Source organism: Melanostigma gelatinosum (assembly GCF_949748355.1).
Source record: "Melanostigma gelatinosum genome assembly, chromosome: 22".
Lineage (NCBI taxonomy): Eukaryota > Metazoa > Chordata > Actinopteri > Perciformes > Zoarcidae > Melanostigma > Melanostigma gelatinosum.
In genome coordinates, this window is record NC_136655.1 from 15,713,520 (window position 1) to 15,731,438 (window position 17,919).

Below are 17,919 nucleotides of genomic sequence, written 5' to 3' on the forward strand. Positions count from 1 at the left end.
GGCTACTCACCAGGGGGAGCCGTAGATCTTGAATCCCCGCACAGTGACGTCGGAGTCCTGCAGGTAGATGCAGTTGGTGAGCAGCGACTGGACGTTCTCGTAATTCTCCGGCTTCAACTTGGAGGCAGAGGGGAAGTAGTAGAAGTCCTGCTTGATCAGGTCAGCCATAAACTCCTGGTCAAAGGTCAACTCGTGGTTGCCGGCGATTACGATCTTGATGTCGTAGGGTAGGGTACCTGGCGGGAATGGAGAGAGGGAAGAAGAGAGGTGAAAAAAGGTAAGGGAAGGTGAACAAATGGTTAGGGGAGTAGGGAAAAAAGGGAGAAACGGTTGAGTAGAAGTAAGAAAAATGTAAAGTAAAGGGAAGATGGGATTCATTGGGAAGTGACAAGGACAATGCAAAGAGCAAGCACAATTTGATAAAGAAGGACATCAAATTTTGGTAACAAAGAGAGAAAAGACAAGAGGGGAGGAAGAGGAGAAGTGTTAATTAAGAAAAAGGGGGTGGAAACGGAAAAGGCAAGAGAGAAAAAGGATGGAGACAAGAACGGGGATGAAGCATAGTTCATAGACTGTATATAAGAATTGGACGTAGTCATGGTGACATCACCCATTGGTTTGCGAACAACGGTTTTGAAGACTCAAGTTTGGTATTTTGACAGTCGCCATCTTGTTTTTTTGACTATTGTCATCTTGGAGCTTTGAACAATCGCAAGTTGAACAAGACTACCCAAAATGTTCTAATTAACTTTCATGAACTGTAAACACACTATGAAAGGGTCAAAGTTCTAAGATGGAAACACGGAAAACTCTCAGACCAGACAAGGTCGTGGAAGTGACCTGTCAATCACAAGGTAGCCCCGCCCCAAAGCACACCCTGCTTTATGATCTATTTGACTCAAAATGGACCATTATTTATGAAATGAACATTGTATTGACACACATGTATTCAAGAAGACTTAAAACTAGCAATGTTTACTGAGGTAATAAATCAAGTGAGAAGTAGGGTAATTTTCTCATTGACCTCTACACAATCAGACTTCTTTTTGCAACCAAAGGAGTCGCCCCCTGATGGCCAGTAGAGATAATGCAGGTTTAAGGAATTCACTTTTCAGAACGGGAGCTTGCCTCCTGGGAGAGATAGAGGCGGAAATAGAAAATGGAAGAAGACATCAGGACATGGAAGGGAGAGACAGGAGATGTATGGGGAGGGAGTGAGAGAAAGGAAATGAAGGAAAGAAGGCTGGCAGACAAAGTAGAGAGCTACAAGGAGGAGATGGAAAACTGAGGACGACATGAAAGCCATCCCAGGCGGCTTGGCTTTCGCATGCGACGTGGCTTTCTCATTGTCTTCCTCTTGATTTCTAGCAGATCTGTACATCTGTCTACGCTTTCCACCATCAGTCAAGGTCTCAACCCAGTGCACTGCTGTCTTCTATTTATGAAAGCATAGCTGAGTGCATCTGTCAGGGAGTCTTTATCTGGAGGAATGATGACGAGGGAAAGCAGAAAGAGTGATCATTGTGAAGTTTACGATTCAGAATATTAAATATTTACTGGCTATACGGCAAACACCGTTTCATCTTTCCCCCCTTTCTCACTCATCGTCCTCCTATAATCAAACACCCACTCCTTTACGTCACCCCCCCATTCTCCTACTCTCAATGGCTTTAATTAGCCATTCAAAGCCTGGCACAGCGGGCGCGGGATCGATCCGTGCCCATCAAACCCAGCGCCGGCCGGCCCTTCACAAATCTACAGCTCTGCTGAGGAAACAGAGGGCCAACATTGACAAACATCTGGGGGTCTGCTTTGTCAGGTAGAGCGGCTGACAGCGAGTTCAATCACAATTATTATTTTTTTTCGTGCAGCTGAGCACATCGGGTCTATGTGTTTGTGAGTGGCTTTCCCTCGCATGTGCGAGTTTGCATGCATCTGTGTGTGAGCGTGTCACGTTGGTGAAAAGGAGTAATTAAACTGAGCTTTAGAAGAGGCTGACAGCCCGGCGACGGCGCTGTCATAACAGCCAATCACAGCCCGGTGACAGAAAGAGGGGGAGAGACAGAGTGGAGGGGGGATAGAGGAAGAAGAGAGCGACAGAAATACTTTAGGAAGCCCAAAAATCCTTGAGTGCGAAGGAGGAATAATAACAAGATGAAAGAGGCTGTCAAAGAGTGCCCATCTCTTGCAGTTTGGGCCGGGGCCGCCCCCTCTCCCCCAACACAGCTCCCGTTTGTTTGGCAGAAGGGTTCGTGTTTAGTTGTCAAGCAGACACCAAAAAAGCCCCGTAAATGAGGGGCTGCACCTCCACAAAGACACACGGACACACACAACACCGCACAATCAAACCATGTTTTCCACCGCTGTCTATCAGACTTTGAAGACATTTTGAAGTTGCGTTTCGCTCAATCGTCCACGTATAAACCAAGGTCGGAGGACTACTTCGCTCCAAAATAAAAACGGTGATCATTATCTTTGATCGAATTCCTATTGAAGCTTGCAGGACAACTCACCACCTGTATTTTTTTATCTCAAACAAAGTATTGAAGGTAACAGGGTTGACTTCTTACCAAAAATGCATAAAATCCCGGCACCGTACGCTGAATGTCTACCGCTGTGTTTCTGCACTGTGGTTCCTGAAGTTCTCTTTTCCTCATACATATAGAGGAATGTAGGAGAGGAATTACAGAAATAGTCAATTAAACGTGATACTTTTGAAACCACGGTGCGTTTGGCAGCACTTGGAATGTCCAAAGTATTCAGAAAGATTTTAACAAAGTTCAGCTTTTGTGCCACTCCGAACACTGGACTGGTTGTTCAGTAACTCCACAGTCCTCCCTCTTGTTTTGAGGTGACAAACTCAGAGACTGCATCAGTAAAATGACATTTGGATAACTCAACACAATGTTTGCAACTGAGTAAAAATATACAAATATTAATTTAATTTAAGTCACTGATGTTCGTGTCCTACATGAAACCATAAGTCAACATTCTAGCCCAAACCACAATCCTTTTCCGATTCCTGAAAACCGCAGTAGTTTCTTGGGAAATGGGAAGTTTATTTTGGAAAGACAATGGACGCATGTCAGAAGTGGAATTTGCAAAACTGAGACCAGAGGGGTATGCTAGTTTGAAGCGTGGGGCCACAGACCAATGAGCATGGGGCGCTATGAAAATTTCATGTCACGATTATCCTGGCCAAAATAATTGCGATTTGCCATATTATCCCGATAATCATCCAAGTATGCTTAAACTCTTAAAATGGTGCTGAAACGTAGTGGAGTAACTGTATCTTACACTTACTTCACCTTGTTTCTTTTAAATCACAGATAGGACATGCCTCTTTTTTCCTTTAAGTGCAAAACACACAAACAATCTTAAATACGGTTATCATAAATCATAAGGTCCCCATTGCATACATAAAGGATCAATTATTTTTTTAAATAATTGTGTGAGTCTGTTCTTTGCTTTATGATAATTGATTTATTCAATGTCTGAATCAGGCTCTATTCTTCACTTCTCTACCATGATCGTGAGCTAGACAGCTTTTTCAAGTCACTCGTCATGGATGATATTCACGATAATCAAAATTCACAACGATCAACTTATTGTGAGTGTGGTTTGTGATAAAATACTACATTGTCCCATCCCTCCTGACCAAGCTGCAGTATCTAATGAGTTAGGAGTGAGAATGTGTTGCAAAAACATGAACAGTTCAGTTATAAAAATGAGTTGGAATCAACATGCAGTTATCACACAGCCGTGTCAAGCTTTTCGTTTCCAGGGTCTTTGCTTACAGTATGTACAAATCTTGTTTAATTGCATCTCATACCGCTTTAAAAAAATGTTACAAACTTTAGACAGCGCATATTTTCTCTGTAGCTTTAATGACGACTGTGATAGCTTCTTGGGAGAAGAATAAAGCTCGCCAGGAAAGGAGCCAAGATGCTGCATTGGAGTGCAGCATCTACCTGGAGACTCATTTAGCTTGTTGTTTTAGTCTTTGAAGACGGGAGCAGCTTGAGTGTGAAATGAAAACTTGACTGACCTGAGACTGCATGCATAGGTAAAATATAAAGTGAATATGAAAAATAAATGAGATATGGGCAAGAAGAAGCCTTTTGTCTAAAACCTGAAATAAACATTTATTTTCTACTCCGTGTCGGTTCAAGGATCTCATCTCAGGGGTGACACATTTACATTCGATAGTACAATCTTGTCCACCTCCATCTGCAAATGAATGTAAAGAAATGCAATGGTTCAAACGGCATCATCCAAAAGCCACCACGGTGACAATCAAAGACAGACAAGCTGAGGAAGAACGAAAGCTGCTTTGGATGAGATCATCAGCTAAATGCCTAAAAAACGCAAACATCAAAAAATAAGTAAGGGGAATGGACGTACCGTGTATGTCCATGTGTGTCTGAGGAAGACGGACAGCGAGGCGACATGGCGGTGCTCATAAAATGTTTCTACAAATAAACCCACTTTGTGTCTCCTCATAAATTCTGCAACATGAGCAATTTTTCACCCATGAAGTTTGACGGCCAACTGTAAACTGAGAGAAGTAAATCACGGGGAGAAATATAAAACTCCACCAGCTGGACACAAATACCCTAACCTTCCTCCACACACACACACACACACTCTTACTTAGCAGAATTCAATTTCAATTTCATGGATGAATTTTTTCAAAGTTTCCCCCAGTAAAACAAAAAGTGCAAAATGAAGAGGTGCGAATACCAACTAGCTGAACTTTACAAAGCGATGATTCTGACTAAAAGCGGCCAGTGTATGTGCGTCTGTTTATTGTAGGAATTCAACTGCTGTAAATATGAGAATAACAATACAAGAAAGAAAGAAATTCAACAATACAGTCTCTCATTGTGCGTGTCCACAATGAAAAACAAATCAATCCCAGAAAGACAATTTCTGCATCACATACGAATGTGTTGCTTCTGTTACAAAAGACAGAGAAGAAAAGGGAAGAGGATGTGGGTGGAAGTGTGCAGTGTGGGGGGGGGGGGCATCTAAACATTTGGGCCCCGACATTCCCCCACAACATGCGGGCCGCTCTTTGTCGCCCCGCCATCTTTTGTCTTTGAATTCAAAAGGCTGCTTTTTAAGCAACAAACTGTTTTAATTTGTCTGCGAGTGAATCGGCGGCGCGGGGACGGCCACCTCATGTTCCGCCGCATCAAGAAGACACACACACACACAAAGTGAGCATAGGAGTACAAAGATTGAGTGAAAACATAGGACTATAGCCCAGGCTGGAAGTGAGTGGAAACAGCTGGACTTCAGTGTCTCCGTCTGCCCCTTCATCCTTTTATTCCTCTCTGGTTCTGTTTCAATCCCTTCTCGCTCAGCGTCTTTGCTCTTTAGTCAAGTGTCTGCCTGCCTCCAGTCGTACACGTCCCAGATCTGCTGTCTGTCGCCACAAAAAGCCTCCGTCCTCCCACTCCTGTAGGTACGTACATGATCCCGAGAGTCTGTGCATAAGCATATTGTTTGTGTATTTTGACACGTAATTGTATGTGTGCCTATACATAACAGGCTACAGTATCTGTGTGTGTCTGTGGAGTCCCACCGCCGCCACAGGATATCTTCCGGAGTTCGGCCACTATTGTTCCGAGGCTGCGATGGGGTGGTCTGCTCTTTGAAGAGGAAAATCCCTGCTCTGCCCGAAGCTCTGGCATGTATAGGGGGGATTACTGCCCATTGTGTGTCTGTGCGTGTGTGCTCTTGTATGTGTATTTGTGTACATGCAGAAAAAAAACCAAGCGATGTCCTGCCTGCCAAGACAAAGTTAATTCCTAAGTGTGTGTGTCTGCATAGATACCAAAGACTAGTAGCCAAAACGCCCTGCCAAATAACTTAACACCAAAGTGTATTTGCTTGTGTGTGTGTGTGTGTAGAACGTCGATGATTGTGTGTGTGCAGTTGTGGAAAAAGGGGGGCCAAATATATCCTGCCAACCCAAAATGATTAGATTAATACCAGTGTGTGTGTGTGTGTGTCTGTGTGTGTGTGTGTCAGTTAGAGTGAATGCATGTGTACTAGAAGCAGCAGCCAAAACCTTCTGCTAAAATTAAATTAAAGGGAAAGTCCAGTTTATTAAAGCTTGGGTCTTAGTTTTCATGGCGCAGAAGTATTTGTGTGTGCATTTAAAGTAATTTCAAAGTGTTATTTTGTTGTTTTTAAATGACCACATCAGACTATATCTGGTGCGTGTGTTACACACTGAATGATGAAAATTTCCATTCAGTTTTCCAGATGAATTTATTGTGCTGTGAATACAACAAGAAGACAGTCTCAGATGAATAACTGCTTCGTATATGCGATCTCGACTGTCCTTTCTTACGGCTGGTCTAACTTCCTTATCTTGACACAAAGATTACATGAATTGTGAACAGCTGACAACAACCTAACAAACTACTGCTTATATCTGTCACGGGACACACCATTTATCTGTATATAATCTTACATGGGAACAATACCATTATCAGGCCAGGTTACTGACGTTACGATAGCGCTAAACCGCTAGCGCGCGAATAGCCTCGTTTAGCTAATGACGCTAGCCTTAGTTAGCTGCCTAATGTTTCAGCATTAAACACTTTATAAACATAACAACATGGCACCGCAAAAGCAAGCGAACTTAACGTAAATGTATATGGCGCTTGTGTACTTCTTACCTGTGAATACAACAAGAAGACAGTCTCAGATGAATATCTGCTTCATATCTGCGATCTCGACTGTCCTTTCTTACGGCTGATCTAACTTACTTATCTAAGACAAGAATTACAGCGCCACCCATAGCAAAAAAACGCTACTGCCCCCTATTGGCGAGATGAAGTATCACCCTGTATGGAGCCAAATCCAGGTCAATAGTTTTTTTCATTTGAAAAAAATATGTGAACCTGAAAGTTCAAGTTGTGGTCTTGAACATTGAAAAATACAGCAATGTATTCAAAATAAAGTTCATGAAAAAGTTTTTTTGGGTTGAATGTAATTTTGATTCAGTTTTTTTCAGTTTTTCATTTTTCACTGTCACTTCCTCAACCACGTTGCCTTCAGGTAATTATGATTCAACACTTTCTACAGACCATATTCACGTGAATGCAGAAGGGAAAAAACCTCTGGTTTGATTTGTCTTTCGCCCCTATACCCAGGTCGGACGACCGATTTGCACGTCTACACCAGACGTATGGGCCTACACCAGTTTCCTCTGAGTTCACTCTGCCAAGGCGCAGTTCACCATCTTTCTGGTCCTATCGCACACACTCACGCTCCACCTCCCCGACGGTGCATGCGTGACAGGCCGGTGGTGCGCCCGACCCCGCGGGGCCGGGATCCCACCTCACCCGGCGCACTGGCCCTCACTTTTCATTGCGCCACAAGGTTTGCTTCACCCTCTGTTGGCAACCCACCGCCACAGACCCCTGATGTCTTTTACTTGAGCTGATCTCCGCCCCGGTGACGCGGTTGGGGCGCACTGAGGACACCCCGGTCGACAGTCACGCAGGGGGCGAGGCGAGGTCCGGGCGGGGTGCCGCGAGCCTTTCCAAGCCGACCTAGAGCCTGGGAGAGCGGGGATCGGCTCAAGTAAAATGCCTCAGGAGTCTGCGCCGATGTTGGCAACCCATCCGACTCGTCTTGAAACAAGGATCAAGGAGTCTAATGCACGCGCAAATCAGAGGGTGAAGCAAACCCCGTGGCGCAATGAAAGTGAGGGCTAGCGTGCCGTGTGAGGTGGGATCCCGGCCCCGCGGGGTCGGGCGCACCACCGGCCCGTCTCGCCCGTACTGTCGGGGAGGCAGAGCGAAGCCAGAGGAAACTAATGGTGGGGGAGCAAGGTAATAACAAACTAATACAATAATAATTCCGCAAATAATTGTAGCCATTAAAATGTTGAGGGTGCCACACTTAGCTCACATAGACTGTATAAAATTGGTGGACGTAGTCTCCAGTTCACAACACCGATTGGTTTGTGGACTGGTTAAGCCTTGAGTGTGGCATTTTGGCCCTCACCATTCTTGGGCTTTTGGCGGTTGCCATCTTAGCTTTTGGCCGTCGCTATCTTGGTTTTTTGCAAACGTATATGGCTCTTGTAGTGACCTGTGAATCACAAGGTAGCCAAGCCCTAAAGCAGGGGTGCCCGATACGTCGATCGCGATTTTTTTTTGAATGGCATGCGATCTGCCCGCACCCCATTCAAAAAACAATTAGATGTCCTCATGCCATTTGCCACTTGATTTTCTAACACACGGGTCACCACGTATGCGCGGTCAACCGCACGAGCTACTGCAAAACTCCGGCGAGCTAATTAGTTCACCTTCCAATTTATTTATACTAAAGAAGCTAAATCTGTAGCGCCATGATTTAGGAAACTTCCAAAACCTCGCGTCAGAACTGGAGACTCACCGGAAGGCGTGTGCGTAACTCGACAGTGCGCGCTACACAGAGCAGATTGACAAGTGTCTGTCAGAGTTTGACAAACGCTTTCAAGACTTTGCTTTACTCGAGCCAGTTGCTACACTTATGTGCTGCACATTTCGGGAAGATATTGAGGTTGATTCACTCGCATCAAAAATGTCAACGCTGGTTCACCTGAACTCGTCTGGAGTGGAGGATGAGATTCTGACACTGCAAGCTGACATTCAGCTGAAGTCCAGGGCTCATGGACAGTGTCCTCACAGAGGAAAAGTCCCCAAACATGAGGACATGTGATACCTTCTTGACTGCATTATTCAGCTCTACTTATTTATGTGAGTCAGCCTTTTCCCACATGAAGAACATTAAGTCCATACACCGTTCCACCATGACTGATGATCATATGAAGTCTGCTTGAGGCGGATACCAGCAGCTACTGTCCGAACTATGCAACTCTGGCCAATCCCATTCAGTGCAAGTCATCAGAGTAAGGTAATGACCAAAAATGTGCAGAATTGTATTGTGCCATAAGGGTTCATGCAGTTATGCAAGGTACGCCAACATATACTGTAAATATAAAGTATACTCAGTATATATATATATATATATATATATATATATATATATATATATATATATATATATATATATATATAAATAGATATTCAGCATTTTTAATGTAGGTAGATCATTTTGACTTGGTCATTTTAAAAGTAGCTCGCAAGCCGAAAAAGTGTGGGCACCCCTGCCCAAAAGCATACCCTGCTTAATGGTCTATTTGACACTAAAAGGGACCATACTTTGCTCAATGAACATCATGCTGTTGAAGAAGACTTGAAACTAGAGACTGAGACCATAAACTCATGTTTACAATGTTAACTGGGGTAATAAATCAAGTGAAAAGTAGGGTAATTTTCGCATTGACTTCTATACATACTGACTTCTTTTTGCAACCGGAGGAGTCGCCCTCTGATGGCTATTAGAAAGAATGCAGGTTTAAGGAGCTTTCACATTGGTTTCAGTTCGAAGAAACGGAGGGTGCCGCCTGATACTACGTCACCTCTTTCTGCTTTGCTCCGGTCATGATTGCTATGGCCACTAGAGGTCGTCGCCTAAACATTTTGAACCTCCCTGCTGCGATCCATCTTACAAACAGATAACAGCCTACTGAGCCAACAGGGATGAAGAGTAGGGCAATCTTACCTCACATCTATGCTCCCAATGACAACTGATGACAACCATTTATTGGGCGGATCATATTAAAAGCAGGTCTTGGAGATGAGTTTGAGATTTAGATAATCTGAGTAAACCTGTCATGTCGGACAGTTGTGGTAATAGCAGAATGGCCAGAACTCTTTAATACCAAATTCTCTTTCCGGCTTTACTTTATTGTCTTCACATATTCCTGTGCACCTTTGTGCACATACGCCCCACAGCTTCTGTACATTTTCTGTATGTATAGAACACAGTGAGATTATAGCCAAACAGTACCGCTTTAGCCGGCCTTTATCTGAGTATGCATGAATGGAAACGCAATAATTAAAACGGGGGGCTTCAAAAGAAACGACACTGATGTTCAAAGACAGACAAGCTAAAGACTCAGCTCGGATCAGTCTTAATTCCTCCCACAGCATATGTGTGTGTGTGCGGGTGTACTCGTCAGAGACAGGAGGGGAGACTGGATGTGAGAGAAGAACGTATGTCACATGGAGAGAAAATGAGAGGTGTGTAAGGGAAAGACGTGCAACAAGGTACAGATGGATGACGGAAGGGAGAGAAGCAGCAAAGTTTCCGCCTTCTCACCTCAGCTTAAACTTAATACTCGCCCGTTTCGTTTAACTCCCCGCCCACACGCACACGCCATCATACACACACACACACACACACACAATCACACAAGCAGACGCAAAACAAAGACAGACCGCAATTATGAGACGGCGTACATAAACAACACCTACTGAGCCGTGCATCCAAAACACACATTTTATCAGCGTACAGCAGCACCTCCTAACACTCCACAATGTCCTCGCCCAAACATAATGTGCCGCACACAAACACACTCCACGACGCGCACACACACACAAGAAGAAGCAGTGACAAAGACGGATACAGCGCATCATCAAGCAGCCTCGTAGGTGGTCTTCCTCCTCTCTCGCTCTCTCTCCTACACTCCATCTCTGTCTCTTTCATCCTGTCTGCTCCACTTCCACGTTCAGCGTGACGGTGTTGCCTACAGGATAATGCGGTTTGAAGATTAAGCTGCAACATTTTCGGGAACGAGCAACGTGGGCCTCTGATGAATGCTGATGATTTCGATGGCTGGCCACTCGCCATCTGTCCCGTGTCTGTTTTGGAACTGGATCTCTAATGACAGGTGGCAACATTTAGCCACCTGATAAAGTCCAACACTCGAACGTTGCAGTTTTCTGCAGAAGGGACCTTTATGTTTTTGTCTAAGTTTTGTCCAAAGTGGCAGAAACGATAAAAACTTCTCGTAAAGACTTCAGTTCAACACATCTCAATCAAATCCAACTGAAGCAAGACCCGCTGTTTCCACTGCCATAACCTTGTAACACATTTGCTTGACTAATCACAACTGCTATTACTGCTGTTTTTTTTCAATAGCACGTAGAAGTGTTTCATGCCAATATCTGTACACAGACTGACTCCCCTCCACTCTGTGTTTGACTCCCTAACAGCTTTGCCTCCGTTTGTTTGCTGTCTAGTTCTGCTTGAAATGGCGAATGCAAATTCAGCAACAGTTTGCATACAGCAAATTACATGCACCGACACTGACCCAGAAAACAAATCAGAGACAGAGGGAAAGGGAGAGAGAGAGAGAGAGAGAGAGAGGGAAAATTATGAGAAAGACTTCCTTCATTTCATAAGTGATATCCACAGAGGCTTCACTTGCTTGTTGCTTGTTGCTTGCTTGTTTTCTGAACTTGGAGGAATGAAAGAAAATAACTTGTTTGAAAGAAAAAGTGGGGATGTTTCGCAGACCATTTTCACATCCAGTCGCTTTCCGTGCACACACACACACACACACACACACACACACACACACACACACGCAAGGATTGCAGTCTTTTAAGTGTGCAAATAGATGACACAAAAGCAGTGAGGGACAGATGGGAGGCAGTTTGCTTACATTTACAGTGAGTCACTTGAAATTCTGTCGAGTTTCCCCAATATTAAAAACCATAAAGGAGTGTCAAACCTCCTCGTTATGCTCTCCTCCAGCAGCACTCACTGCTGGGTAAACACAGGAGAGGGGGAAGAAGAAAAAACGCAGGAAGGAAGGAAAGTGGAGAGAGCGAGAAAATAAATGAGGCTTAGGGGAGGAAGGAGAAACGAGTGAAAGAGGAAAGTTGCGATGGAAGAAATGAGGGAAATAGGGAAGGAAGAGCGTGAGCAAGGGAGGAGAGAAGAAGAGCACGCTAGAAAAAGACAGCAGTGATGAAAGTTGAATGCCTCGCTGTTACCAAGCTAAAGGGAGCAAGCTAAGAGGAGAGTGAGGGAAGTTGAGGTGAAAATGAGGTTGGAAAGGGAGGTGTGGGGGGGGTCAACACCTGACAGAAGATGAAGGCCGAGGGCCAAGAATCACACACACATACATGGCTGTAAAGTTGCAGAGTGGGGCAGACACACTCTCCCGGGCGAAGAAGAAAAAGCACACTCGCATTTAAACCGCCGACACGGCAATCGCATCATGGTCGTCACTCATCTATTATTCAGCAGTTGAGGGGAAAAGAGTAGAGCAGGCGGTAAATAAAGAGTTGTAGCTGAGATGCTAAAGGCTGTAGACCTCGCAGCCCAGAGTCAGAGTGAGAGAGAGAGAGAGAGAGAGAGAGGGAGAGGCCTGTGGTGGTTTTACTAGGAGATACACTGACACATAATATCAATACCAAGACTGAAATGATTACTTTGGTTCCAACCATAGACTGTATAAAAAGAAGTGGACGTTGTCATCGTGTCACCCATTGGTTTTTGCCATTTTGAAACCTTGAGTTTGGCGAGTTTGGCTGTTTCGGCGTCGCCATCTTGGGTTTTGGCTGCCACGTGTTGTTTTTTTAGCAACCAATAAAAGAAAGTTAACGTAGAGATGCTGTATACAGCTCTGGTAGCGGCAGTGACCTGTCAATCACAGTAAGCCCGCCCTAAAGCATAATCTGCGTTATGGTCTATTTGACTCTAAATGGACCATAATTTGCTAAATGAACATCAAGCTGTATTGAAGACTTGAAACTAGTGGTTGAAACCATAAACTCATGTTTACAATGTTTATCAAGTAAGAAGTAATTTTCTCATCGACATCCATACAATCTGACTTTGTTTTGCAACCAAAGGAGTCGCCCCCTGCAGGTCAGTAGAGAGGTTGCCGCCTGGTTCCAACAAGCTGTCAGGATCCAGGATCCCTGTCTGACCCGTTGTGTGTTTCCCCTGATCTCCTCTCCTCATGTGTCCTGTCATTCCCCTGTTTGTTATTGTGTGCCATGTGCTCTGTGTGAGCCCCCTGTCTCTATATAAACTCTGGTCCTGCAGTCTGGGGTTGTCATGTCGTGCCGTCTTTCACCCGCTTCAACCCCGTGGCATCCTCTGCCCTCCTTGTGTTCTACGGATTACACGCCGCCGCTCTGCCCTCCTTGTGTTAAACGGACTACACACCGCCGCTCTGCCCTCCTTGTGTTCTACGGATTACACGCCGCCGCTCTGCCCTCCTTGTGTTAAACGGACTACACACCGCCGCTCTGCCCTCCTTGTGTTCTACGGATTACACTCCGCCGCTCTGCCCGCCTTGTGTTACACGGACTACACACGCCGTCAAGCTGCCAGCCCTCCGGTGTCGAGCCACGGGACTCACACCGTCGATCTGCCACTCGGGTTTCGGACCACGGGCTCCACACCTTCCTGTCTTAGTCTGGCTAAATAAAACCTGTTTCCATTGACTTCTGTCTCCTGTGGTCTTGCGTTTGGGTCCTACCTGTGAACTCCCGTGACACAAGCTCTCTTCTTGTAAACGTTATTATGCATGTGTACCTCCAAAATGCACTTGTTAAAGCTGCACCAATATATAGTTTTGCATTGAAGAATGCATGAAACTACTACATATAATGTGAGAGGTGTCACATGCACTGACTAACCCAGAGGATCAGCTCCCATCTCTGCAGCTCCCCTCAAATTTACAAAGCTTTTTTTGCCTTTTTCAGGCAGGTTGTTTCTGTTTTTCTCAAGGCTACCAAACGGAAGAAGTAAAACGAAGCAACGTGTCTACGTAGCTCGTAGCTCTGAACAGCATTTACGGCTAACTGGCTTGGCCAGTTGCTGCTAGCACAACAGCTATTCAGAGCTATGAGCAACAACAGTTATGGAGTGGTCTCGTGTGACGTCACAGTTTAGCTGTCGGCCATGTTGGAGTACATGTTGGAGTACACACAGCCACTGGCATGCACGGCTGAGTCGCAGAACCTATCGATCATGGTGAACTTTTGTGCTGTCTTTGGTTGTGGCAGCAGAGCTGATAGAGACAAGAAATCATTCTTTGGTTTGCCAGCGGTTATTACACATCAAGGAAATGACACGAAGGAGCTATCCAAGCGACGTCGCCAGAAATGGCTGTCGCGCATCTCTCGGGATATAAAGGAATCGAATTTGGGGTACACTCGAGTATGTGCGGATCACTTTATAAGTGGTCAGTGATTTTATTTGCAAATTCGTTTGTGAACAGTATTTAATAAAGGAAATATAAATTAAACTTGGACATAAGAAGGTTACCGAAGCTTCATCGGCCCGTGACAGCAGTCGGTGCCAGAGATGTCGAGCGTGTACAACAGGCGAAACACAGAGATGCAGCCTCAGCATTGCTTGATATGAGTTTAACGTCGTATCATGTATATATATATATATGTGTATATATATATATATATATATGTGTGGGGGGGGGATGAAGTTAGGAGTTAGTTGAAAGTGAATTCCTACACACACGCACACAATGACATGCACGTACAATGTAAACAAACACACGTGTCTGTTTGCGCTGAGTAAACATTGAATATTGCTAAATATCGGACCAGATCTGTATATATTTACTCTTCCAATGACGAGATGAGAATTGTCGACGACCGTTGCTTTGACGTCTCGGACCCATCCACTGACAAACTGATTATAAGCGTTGAGCCCTTTGTAGCACTCCAGCTCGTCTTTCGTGTAAGGACTCGGGGTGTTCACGAGATACGTGTAGATGTTGGCGTAGTTTACCGATGGAAGGTAAGTAGGATCGGCACTGAAACGATCTGCACTCATCGTATAAGGATCCAAGTTACCAATAACCTTCAATTTGGCAAGGTAGCGAACCTTTGATGCACTATCCAGTGATTCAAAGTATTGTATTTTCGCCGCACTTCCTTGTTTACTCGCCGCCATGGAGGATCTGTATGTACTCCAACATGGCCGACCGACCTCGTAACTAAGGAGATCGTGACGTCAGTGAGACCACTCCATTGCCTCGTTGCTTTTAGATTCTAATGAGAAGACATGCTGCTTCGTTTTACTTCTTCTGTTTGGTAGCCTTGAGAGACCTCAGTCTGTAATGTAAGTATGTCTGCATGAAAAGATGTACGAAGATATATTATATTCGCTAATGCTAATCGCGGTTAGCATTTCCCCATTGGCGGTAATGTTAAAATTAGCTTAGAAGCTAGCGAGTCGGACATGTTATGATGTTCAGAGAAGAAGACAACTTTAGTACTGTTAAAAGCATCTTGCTGTTCAACCAATTTTGTTAACAGTCCTAGTGAGAGGTAGGTCAAACGTCAAAGTTACTTCATCCATATTGTAGCGACCCTGTCAGTAACAGCTGGTAGCAGAGGGGAGGAGGGGGTTAACTGTTCTGTGTCGGGAGCTAGTAAATGTTGTGTTAGACCGGAACCGGAAGTTGTGGTTGTTGAAAACACTGTACGGATAATGTTCGAGGGAGTTGCTCGGCAATAAGAGCGCTTGCAAGGACCCTGTCTCCGACTCGTAAGTGGAACATTACAATATTTATGTTAAATGTGTTGGCGGCGCAAAGCTACGGAAAAATCTGTACATAAGCCGCAGTCTCAAAGCGTGGGGAAAAAAGTAGCGGCTTATAGTCCGGAAAGTACGGTAAGTATTTTGCTCTGTGTGTGATGCCAGTAAAGCAGCGCACTGAACTGAAGTCAGACACACAAGAAGAGAGTACAAAGCCTTTAAGAATTAAAACTGCTCCTCTCTTGACCTCGAGTCAACTCCCGAACACAATGAGATCCATATTTAAACAACATTCACTGCAGTGTATTCCCGCTCCGCTCTGCTAGCTCACGCCATCACTGGGCATGAATAAAGATGTCACTCAAGTCTACGGCAAGCGGGCGGCATGCGCAAACAAACACGCAAACACCGAGAGAAGCGTTGGCTCGGCTTACGAAATCCGTGCGGATGCCTGTTGGCGTGTGTGTGCTCACAGCCACGAGTTGTGATCAAAGAGGCCATTATTGGAGACAATTGGTCTGAAGTGCTGCTGCTTGCAAGCCCGAGGTCTCCCCCTCGCTCTCAATAACCCTTTTCTTTCTCCTCCCTTCCTCTTTCTCAATCTTTCTCCTCTGTGTCTCCTCTCACCTGTCCCGAGTAATCAGCCTCCATCCCCGACAAACCAACACTGGCTTCTGCACAAACGGAGGCTTTTCAACACCGCTTACAGTCGTCTTTTTGGCCATCACAGCTCCTCAGGCTCACAAGCTCCAATGTGCTTTTGTTTTTTGTTTTTTTACACCTTTAACACACACATACATTGAGTTACTATATTACCAACACTGGACCGTAACTCTACACTACAAAGTGTGGACTTCTGTTTCTAGTCACTTTGAAAAAACATAAATAGAGTAGAAAATGTACTTTTACGGTCTTTTCTGCTAATATTACTGCAAACTTCCTTTTAATTTTGAGAAATTACCAAAAGGGGACCTGAATCCTTGGGTTTTGTCAACCTATCAAAGAGCGGACCTCCATATACACACAGGCTTATGAAGACAGTCACCATGATTATAAAGAACACAACCACTAATAGAAACATAAATCACTTGGATGGCAAGTTATAGCTCCTTATACAAATTATGTATATTTAACATTTTTGTGCCGTACAGTTTTTGATTTTAGGATGCTCCAGGAACCATCATCTTTGTCAAGTCTAAAAAATCTTTAATTCCTGCTTAAATTGTGTAATCATCACAGTAAAAGGAAGTCTGCATTTATTTTTGTTACACTATTATTGCATTGTAATACAGTTAAAGTGCAGCTGGATAAAGGTCTGCACTGCATTACAAGACATTGAAAATGTAACTTTGACACAAAAAAAACTAAAGCTGACTGGATGTTCAATGTGTTGGTTTACACAACTTAAAGGGTCACTTAAATAAACTTTTGTTAGTATTTTATGTGTATTCTCTTTATCAAACTATCCATTGATGTTATTGGCGGGTCTATAGTGTTTAGTGCAATGTCAGCTTTTTACCCTTTTACAGAGAAAATTAAGCAGACCAAAACGTTGATCGGATGAACTGTTGTCCAGAAAAGCGAAGGACATGTTTAAAGAAAAAGGCTCGGCCTATATTAGTTAGATGACTGTGAAAGACAGTCATGTTCAATCAGAAATGGAGTGTTAGGTTGCTCTTTCAGCAAATGTCAGGCATATGCTATTTGATTTTCATACTGTACGGAAGTTGATGGAAATTAATGGATGCCTGGAAAAAAGTTAATTCAAAAATTGTAAAAACACTAGAATTGGTGTAAAGTGGCAAAGTGTCATATGGTACGCCCCTTTAAATGTAATGTGTGAACGCATGTGTGTATCATTGTTATTTTACTGCTCCCCTTAGAGAGCAGGGAGAGTTTTATGTCATAATCCTAAACAAACCTTCAGTCTTAAATGTTAATGAACGCATTATGGTTTCATACTATAACAGTCACTGATGCATCGTTTTTTCTCTCCCAAAGAGCAGTCACACATTTATAACGAGACTGTATTGCATGGCACGCAAGTATTATACCAATAAAGCTGAATTGATTTGTATATCATGTGACCGAAAAAGTGTGCAGATCCTCTAGATATATTTAACTGGCTTGTCACACGCGACTGAACTCTACATTAGAGGAGGAATAGGAGGAGAAGAAATCATTCTTTGGAAACAAGGGATTTGCAACGATATGTAGAAAATTATTCTCATTGAGGCCTCCAACCAACTATTATTTCCATTAATAATTAATGTCTTGATAATTTTATTCTATAAACCTTCGGAAAATACAATCGCCCGTCATAGTTTCCCAGAGCTATATTTATTTAGCTAGAAGATATTTGATTTAAAACTGTATAAAACAAAGAAAATTAGCACGTTCTCACGTGTTACAAGATGATCGGATGACAAATGACTTCAACACCTGTTTATCAAAATTGTACAACTACTTAAATCC

General features: G+C 43.9%; 1 protein-coding gene across 2 annotated transcripts in view; it reads right to left on the bottom strand.

Annotated features, from left to right (window-relative positions):
• Window positions 1-17,919, bottom strand: part of mpped1 (metallophosphoesterase domain containing 1) — a 76,328-nt gene that overhangs the window by 47,164 nt on the left and 11,245 nt on the right. For both annotated transcript variants that reach the window (XR_013773014.1, XM_079294556.1), the window contains exon 4: window positions 11-236. Coding sequence is in view for 1 of the 2 variants with exons in the window: in XM_079294556.1 (XP_079150682.1) it covers window positions 11-236 (226 nt within the window). In the remaining variant the exon portion in view is untranslated. The remainder of the gene's footprint in view (window positions 1-10; window positions 237-17,919) is intronic.